Source organism: Mytilus californianus, unplaced genomic scaffold (genome assembly GCF_021869535.1).
Source record: "Mytilus californianus isolate M0D057914Y unplaced genomic scaffold, xbMytCali1.0.p SCAF_16, whole genome shotgun sequence".
Lineage (NCBI taxonomy): Eukaryota > Metazoa > Mollusca > Bivalvia > Mytilida > Mytilidae > Mytilus > Mytilus californianus.
In genome coordinates this window covers 2,267,800-2,276,933 of record NW_026262648.1, presented here as the reverse complement: position 1 = coordinate 2,276,933, position 9,134 = coordinate 2,267,800, and the positions used below count along the sequence as shown (strand labels likewise).

General features: G+C 35.0%; 1 protein-coding gene across 1 annotated transcript; it reads right to left on the bottom strand.

Annotated features, from left to right (window-relative positions):
- Positions 1-338: 338 nt before the first annotated feature.
- On the bottom strand, positions 339-8,920 carry LOC127726116 (collagen alpha-1(IV) chain-like). Its single transcript, XM_052233437.1, has 4 exons — positions 8,854-8,920; positions 4,043-6,907; positions 2,518-2,558; positions 339-407 (listed from the first exon to the last, which is right to left on the bottom strand). The coding sequence occupies exons 1-4, from the start codon at positions 8,918-8,920 to the stop codon at positions 339-341; spliced, it is 3,042 nt and encodes a 1,013-aa protein (XP_052089397.1).
- Between the last annotated feature and the right edge of the window lie 214 nt (positions 8,921-9,134).

Genomic DNA, 9,134 nt, shown 5'->3' with positions numbered 1-9,134 from the left:
TAACATGACCAATCACTGTTGTTACCTACCCCGGTTTGCCTCTCATGCAAAGATAATGTTAACATGATCAATCACTGTTGTTACCTACCCCAGTTTGCCTCTCATGCAAAGATAATGTTAACATGACCAATCACTGCTGTTACCTACCCCGGTATGCCTCTCATAAAAGATAATGTAAACATTACCAATCATTGCTCTTACCTACCAAAAGTACGCCTCTCCTGCTAAGACAATGTTAACATGACCAATCACTGTTGTTACCTACCCCAGTATGCCTCTCATGTTAAGATTATGTTAACATGACCAATCACTGCTCTTACCTACCCAAAGTACGCGTCTCATGCTAAGACAATGTTAACTGACCAATCACTGCTGTTACATTTACCTACACCAGTATGCCTCTCATACTAAGACAATGTCAACATGACCAATCACTGCTGTTACATACCCCAGTATGCCTCGCAAGCTCAGACAATATTAACATGACCAGTCACTGCTGTTACCTACTCCAGTATGCTTCTCATGCTACGATAATGTTAACATGACTTATCACTGCTGTGACCTACCCTAGTATGCCTCTCATGCTAAGCCGACATAAAACACTTACTGCTGTTACCTACACCAGTATGTTTTTAATGCTAAGATAATATTAACATGTCCAATCGCTGCTGTTACCTACCCCAGTATGCCTCTCATGCTAAGATACTGTTAACGTGACCAAATACTGCTGTTACCTACTCCAGTATGCTTCTCATGCTAAGAAACTGTTAACATGACCAATCGCTGTTGTTACTACCCAAGTATGCCTCTCATGCTCAGACAGTGTTAACATGAACAAGCACTGCTGTTACCTACCCATGTATGCCTATCATGCTAAGCCGACATAAAACACTAATTTTTGTTACCTACCCCAGTATGTTTCTTATGCTAAGTCTACATAAAACAATCATTGCTGATACCTATCCCAGTATGCTGCCTTTCATGTTAAGATAATGTTAGCATACCCAATCACTGCTGATACCTATCCCAGTATGCCTCTCATGCTAAGATAATGTTGACAAAACTAATCACTGATGTTACCTACCCCAGTATGCCTCTCATGCTAAGATAATGTTGACAAAACCAATCACTGATGTTACCTACCCCAGTATGCCTCTCATGCTAAGATAATGTTGACAAAACCAATCACTGATGTTACCTACCCCAGTATGCCTCACATGCTAAGATAATGTTGACAAAACCAATCACTGATGTTACCTACCCCAGTATGCCTCTCATGCTAAGATAATGTTGACAAAACCAATCACTGATGTTACCTACCCCAGTATGCCTCTCATGCTAAGATAATGTTGACAAAACCAATCACTGATGTTACCTATCCCATTATGCCTTTCATGCTTAGTCCACATAAAACACTCATTGCTGTTACCTACCCCAGTATGCCCCTTATGCTAAGCCGACATAAAACACTCATTGCTGTTACCTATCCCAGTATGCATCTTATGCGAAGCCGACATAAAACACTCACTGGTGTTACCTATCCCAGTATGCCTTTCATGCTAAGTCGACATTAAACACTCACTGGTGTTACCTATCCCAGTATGCCTTTCATGCTAAGTCGACATTAAACACTCGCTGCTGTTACCTACCCCAGTATGCCTTTCATGCTTAGTCCACATAAAACACTTTATAACTTTTGAAATTAAAATAAAACAAGTACCTGTTTATTTACACGGTCATTTCTGGTCTTGTTTCGACATTCATAACTGCAATTTAAAGGAAATACATCTGTGTGAACGTGTGATACGATTCAAACTATATTTTTGATAATCTGAATCCAAAAATTCGAAACATTCGTTGCAGATCCTAAAACAAATGATGTAAAGACGGTTGGTTTTTTGGGTTTATTGAATTGATGCTTTCAAACGTTCTATAATTTTGACTTTCCAAGCATTTGGTGAAGTATTTTTGTTGTTGAAACATTTTATATTTCTCATTATCCAAACGTTTGGTATAAAGCGTACCTAGTGAAGTGTAGTTCGTGAAACACTTGTCACGTGTCCTGAAATCCATACTTACGTATTATTTCGTCTTTGTGCGATGTAAAGCTTGACAAGTTGAGAAGCCACTAGTCTATTGCTGGAGACAATACCTCTAGATTATTCTGGGTATTTTTGTCGTCCGGTTGTTGTCTCATTGACGTACACCTATATCTTATTTCATATAAGCACATGGATATTTTCCTTTCTGAAATAATTTTGGGTCCTCAAGGCTCTTCAACTTCGTATTGGATTTGGCTTTATAACTTGTTTTATTCAAGCGTCACTGATAAGTCTTTTGTAGATGTAACGTGCATCTGGCGATTGAGAATGTTTGTTGTATCTATTAGTATTTAAAAGATGATATAACAACACAGTCACTTTATAGATCTAATATTTATTTTACTCTGGAGACTTTCTTTTCGTTAGTAATTTCTGACTTAGATTTCAGATAAAAATCACTATGAAACAAACTTACTTCACCCTTATCACCTTTAAGTCCCTTTCTCCCTTTCCTTCCTGTAAAACAAATATAGGGACGTTTCTTAACAACGTTGTGAATCTGGTCGTATCAAAGTGAAAGAAATTTAAATAAAGTACATTCTGTCAGTGAGCCAAACGTTAAAATATCTTAACATGAAGAAAAAATAATATGCATTCATAAAAAAAATCAAATATTTATTCATAGAAAGAAATATACAGTAATAACTATTGTTCATTAAACACAATATTGACAGTATATTCTCTTATGGTTGTGACCTGTTATTTATAAAATATTAAAGGTTTTTTTTTATCAGATTTCTTCCCGTATGCACATATTTTTACAAAAGGATCAAAGAACATTTTAAATGATCTGACGACACACTTTCCAAATTATTTTCGATGAAAGACAATATTATTTTTTTAGGAAGGTTATAACATCTGGTTATTGAAGGATTTTGAGGTACCCTGTAATAGCGTACGTGGCCATCGAATTTTAATGTTTCATAGTCTCATGTTGAAGGAGCTTAATTTTCTATACTAACGTCTAATGCAACTGACTTATAATATAAATTAAACTTCTACTGTATTTTCCATACTTATATGAAAAAATAGGTGGCTCTATGTTATGAAGTTAAAGGAATGAAATTCTGAATGGTAAAGTCATTTAATATACTAGATCAGTCGATAAAATCATTTATTCTATTGCACGCGTACATTCATACAGGTGACTGGAAAACGATTTTGTATCACACTCGTTGAAAATATTAAGAAATCTACGAAATGGTATTTGACACAGTTAGGATAATAATAGATGTGTATCATTCATTTGTTTATCAAATTTGATACGTTTGTCATATGAACCTATGCTTATATATACGTTGTCTTTCATTAACAGTATTTACGCCATCAATAGAGGAAGTTCAAGATATGTTCCTTTGTCTTCTCAAGATATTAACATTTAGACCAAGGGGATATATTGTCTGTAGTCGTTTAATTCAAGACAGTTCGCAAATTAAACAGCTCCTCTCGCAGGAATTACTTAACGTAGATGATAGATTTTTTATGAGTACTGAATGCCTGTTTAATACAAGCCATTTGACCAGATTTTCACAAGTTTTCATTATTTTTTATGATTAAGTCAATTTCTGAAATACTACTTCTCTTAGGTGGATATAATTTGATTATGTAAGTCTAATATCACCTTGATGTCTGACTGTCAAATGTATGTACATTTCAAATGGACCCAAAGCATTCAGACGACACCATTTGCATTGGAAAGCATAAATAGTAAAAATTCATATGTCATACGAAAATACATTCTCTGATGTTCACTAGTCATAACGGGTGGAAAGTCCATGGGACTTTTTCCATGACTCTACAAGGGATATTTTAGGGTCCCAGTCTCATATTGAGATCAAGATTATCAGTTTTATTTTACACCTCCCCACCCCCTCCCCGATAAAACAATAATAGAATAAAGTAAGTAAATTCATAAAAACTTCATATAAATTAGATCTTACCTTTAGCTCCTTTAGGACCGGGTTCTCCTTTAACTCCTTTCAAGCCTTTCTCACCTAATCCTCCTTTTCTTCCTTTTTCTGTATTTTGTTGCCCCTTTGCTCCTTTTACGCCTTTCAGTCCTCTAAATCCCTTATAACCTTTTTGTCCTTTGTAACCTTTATATCCTTTTTGTCCTTTGGTCCCTTTATATCCTTTTTGTCCTTTGGTCCCTTTATATCCTTTCATTCCCTTATAACCTTTTGGTCCTTTGAGTCCCTTGTATCCTTTCTGCCCTTTCATTCCTTTGTATCCTTTGAGCCCCTTCTCTCCTTTATTTCCCTTTTGCCCCTGCATTCCTTTGTAACCTTTATTACCTTTTGATCCTTTCATACCTTTATAACCCTTTATTCCTTTAATACCCTTATAACCCTTCTGTCCTTTAACCCCTTTATTGCCTTTCATTCCCTTTTCTCCTTTATATCCTTTCTGTCCTTTATAACCTTTGTTGCCCTTTTGACCTTTATAACCTTTATATCCTTTTTGTCCTTTAAAACCTTTATAACCTTTTTTGCCTTTATATCCTTTTTGTCCTTTTTTACCTTTATATCCTTTGTTTCCCTTCATTCCCTTTTCTCCCTTATGTCCTTTTTGTCCTTTATAACCTTTATTACCCTTTTGTCCTTTGTAGCCTTTATAACCTTTGTGTCCTTTTTTCCCTTTAAATCCTTTCTGTCCTTTAATTCCTTTAATTCCTTTCTGTCCTTTATATCCTTTAATTCCTTTCTGTCCTTTATATCCTTTATATCCCTTTTGTCCTTTGAGTCCTTTATAACCCTTTTGACCTTTGAGTCCTTTATAACCTTTTTGACCTTTGTTACCTTTATATCCCTTTATTCCTTTGAAGCCTTTTAATCCTTTTTGTCCTTTATAACCTTTGTCACCTTTAAGACCTTTGTAACCTTTATATCCTTTCTGTCCTTTGTTACCTTTATTTCCTTTCATTCCTTTATTACCTTTGTATCCTTTTTGTCCCTTATATCCTTTAAAGCCTTTATGACCTTTATATCCCTTAGTTCCTTTTTGTCCTTTGTATCCTTTCATCCCTTTCATTCCTTTATATCCCTTATGTCCCTTTTGTCCTTTGAATCCTTTATAACCCTTTTCTCCTTTGTATCCTTTGAATCCCTTTTTACCTTTGAATCCCTTTTCTCCTTTATAACCTTTCATTCCTTTATATCCTTTGTTTCCTTTCTGTCCTTTATAACCTTTATTTCCTTTCTGTCCTTTGTATCCTTTACTTCCTTTTTGACCTTTATATCCTTTAAAGCCTTTCATTCCCTTGAAACCTTTAACGCCTTTCTGTCCTTTAACGCCTTTAATTCCCTTCTGTCCTTTATAACCTTTATTTCCCTTTTGCCCCTTATCACCTTTATATCCCTTCATTCCTTTATAACCTTTATAACCTTTGTGCCCTTTATTACCTTTGTATCCCTTTTCTCCTTTGTAACCCTTACTACCTTTTTGTCCCTTATATCCTTTTAAACCTTTTGTTCCCTTTTGTCCTTTGTATCCTTTTTGTCCTTTAAAACCTTTGTGACCCTTTTGGCCCTTTAAACCTTTGTATCCTTTTTGTCCTTTCAATCCCTTATAACCTTTTTGTCCTTTATAACCTTTGTATCCTTTTAGTCCTTTCAATCCTTTAAGTCCTTTTTTTCCCTTTTCTCCTTTATATCCTTTTTTGCCCTTGTAACCCTTAGATCCCTTTTGTCCCTTTTGACCTTTATATCCTTTCGTTCCCTTATAACCTTTGTATCCCTTCTGCCCTTTGTTACCTTTGTAACCCTTTCCTCCTTTGTAACCTTTATAGCCCTTTTCTCCTTTATTTCCTTTAAAGCCTTTCGTTCCTTTTTCGCCTTTGTATCCCTTTTGTCCCTTTTCGCCTTTAAATCCTTTGTATCCTTTCATTCCCTTTATACCTTTATATCCTTTTCGTCCTTTTTCTCCTTTATAGCCTTTTTGACCCGTGTAACCTTTATTACCCTTTTGTCCTTTATATCCTTTTTGTCCTATCACTCCTTTTTGCCCTTTTAATCCTTTTACTCCTTTTAAACCTTTGTAACCTTTCTGACCTTTGTAGCCTTTAAATCCCTTTATTCCTTTGTAACCTTTAGTTCCTTTTTGTCCTTTGTAACCTTTAGTTCCTTTTTGACCTTTGTATCCTTTGAATCCTTTCTGTCCTTTGTATCCTTTATATCCTTTCTGTCCTTTGTTTCCTTTTAAGCCTTTTTGTCCTTTGTATCCTTTATCTCCTTTTATTCCCTTATTACCTTTATATCCTTTTTGTCCTTTGTAACCTTTATAACCTTTTTGACCTTTGTCACCTTTGTATCCTTTTTGACCTTTGTAACCTTTATTGTCCTTTTCACCTTTATATCCCTTGTATCCCTTCATTCCCTTGCTACCCTTATATCCTTTTTGTCCCTTGTACCCTTTAAAACCTTTTTGTCCCTTTAAACCTTTAAACCCTTTTTGTCCTTTATATCCTTTATAGCCTTTTAATCCTTTGCTTCCGTTAATACCCTTTAGTCCTTTATAACCTTTAAATCCCTTTTGACCTTTGTAACCTTTGTTACCCTTCACGCCTTTGTAGCCTTTGTTGCCTTTATATCCTTTCATTCCTTTATGGCCTTTCGATCCTTTTTGTCCTTTTATGCCTTTATATCCCTTCATGCCTTTTTTCCCTTTGTCGCCGATTGCACCTTTGGATCCCCTTTGTCCGTTTTCTCCATCTTTTCCCAGCCGGCCTCTACGTCCCCTTCGACCATTGCGGCCTGTTCTGCCCTTTTCACCCAGTTCACCGTCCATACCCTGTGGACCTAGCATTCCTATAAAAGATAATAAATCAATTATAAATTTTAATCATTCTATTTAAGTATGTATTTGCATTTAAGAACTGAATGCTTTTTTTTTTAAATTTATACGAAATGATAGCCAGTGACCATCATATTTGTATGAAGCACAGAAGCATTCAATTCTTATATTTACAGATTATCGAAATAAAAAAAAATTATGTTTTTCACATTTTGAATCAAGGTGAGCTAGCGACAAGAGCAAATCTGTGCGTTATGTGTGTAATCTTTATTTTTTCCAGATATCTAAATACCCTTGTAAAAATTGGTTAAAACGCCTATATATCACTTTCAACGTATCATGCTTTGCATGGACATCAGCCCGTTTTGTCCGGTTTAGAACCTATCTGACAACTTGCAAAGGGGAACAGCTTGTGTTGAAACATTGTATTAAAAGAATTCAATCGGTAATTTATTATTACACTAATCAATTTAATAAAAAAAAATAAAAACATAGGCTTATTCAACATAATCAGAAATCAATTTGCTTACATTTATTTTTCCTTACAACTTAATTTGTAAACTCTTTGATATCGAAGTAAGCCAAAACATAACTATAAGTTGACCCCAGCCGAGCTCGAGTTTAACAGATCAAGAAGAATAAGAGGAGGAATTCCAAGGCAGCAGTAATTTATCGATGCTCAAATCATATAAATCCATCAAGAAAATACAATTCCAGGTAAAAAATAACAAAAACTGACAGAATCATATGAATTCTAAAAGGGGTAAAACCGTGTGCGTTTCCTGGTATGCATGCATCAGCCACCAAGAAGACGGAGAAGAATTCACAATTCACCAGCAAATCTTCCTTCGTTCCAGGTGAGACACAATTCCTTCGCTTGCAGTATAAAAAAGTATATGATTCAGGAGAGAGCTAAACTGTTGAATTAAATCAAGCGCACCGCACAGTACAGATCAATGTTGAAACATCAAAGTACATACAGATTACTTTAATAATGTGAATGGAAAGAAAATTTGAAAGACTTTTTGAGAATTGCTCTCATGATGTATCATACATGTAAATTGTAAATACATTTTAGGGGTATTGGCCCTACCTCTGGTTTTACGGAAGCTTTTTGCTTGTTAGTTATTTATTAAATAGTCATTTTAAATCATTATATTTGATAGCTTCAATACAACTATTCAATCACCTTTTTCATATTTTAATCAAACGAAATTTACCCTACCTCTGTGATTAACGGAAGCTTTTTGGGCAAATTTGCCCTATCTCTGTGTTACGGAAGCATTTTTGGCAAATTTGCCCTACCTCTGTGTTTTACGGAATCATTGTGCGAAAATGTGCCATATCTCTGTGTTTTACGGAAGCTTTTGTATGAAATTTGCCACACCTCTGTGCTTTACGGAAGCATTTTCAATTTTTCATCTCACTAGATAATTCAGGTTAGGTGAACGAATCTATCCCATCGAATTTGAAACAAAGGATACAACAGAAACATTTAAGTATGTCTCATATCTTGACTTACATCTACAAATTGACAATGAGGGTCGGTTGAGAACAAAAAAATACGACAAAAGAGATGATTCCAGCTTCCCAATTGTGAACTTTCCATTTCTAAGTACCAACATTCCAGCAGCGACTTCATACGAAGTATATATCTCTCAGTTGATACAATATTCCAGAGCTTGCATCTCCTATAATGATTTCCTTGATAAAGAGTTGCTGCTCACAAAGGAAGCTATTAAATCAAGACTTCCAAGTGGTTAAGTTGAAAGTTGTTTCCTTTTCTTTTTTTTTGCTTTTTGCCATGGCGTTATCAGTTTATTTTCGACTTCTGAGTTGGAATGTCCCTTTGGAATCTTTCTCCAATCCTTTTGAAACAAGAATGATAAGATGTTAACAAGAATCAGGAAATACGTTGGATTTGTTTATTTTTTATTTATTTTAAGTTAAGTATACATACCCTTTGAGCCTTTTGTTCCCAAAGCACCTTTCATTCCTACTTCTCCTTCAATTCCTTCTCCCTTCATGCCCGTGGGCCCCTTTGGTCCGGTTGGACCAGGAATTCCTATATTAAAAAGGCAAAAAAAAAGAAAGAAAGAATCTATCAAATTAAAAAAAACTATTTTGTTGTACTAGATAAGTGTTTCACAACACTATTTTGATACTAGCATACCACTTTTTTGAACGGAAATACATGTTTTGTGTAAATGCAGTAGTTTTAATTGTTTTTTGTTTACATTT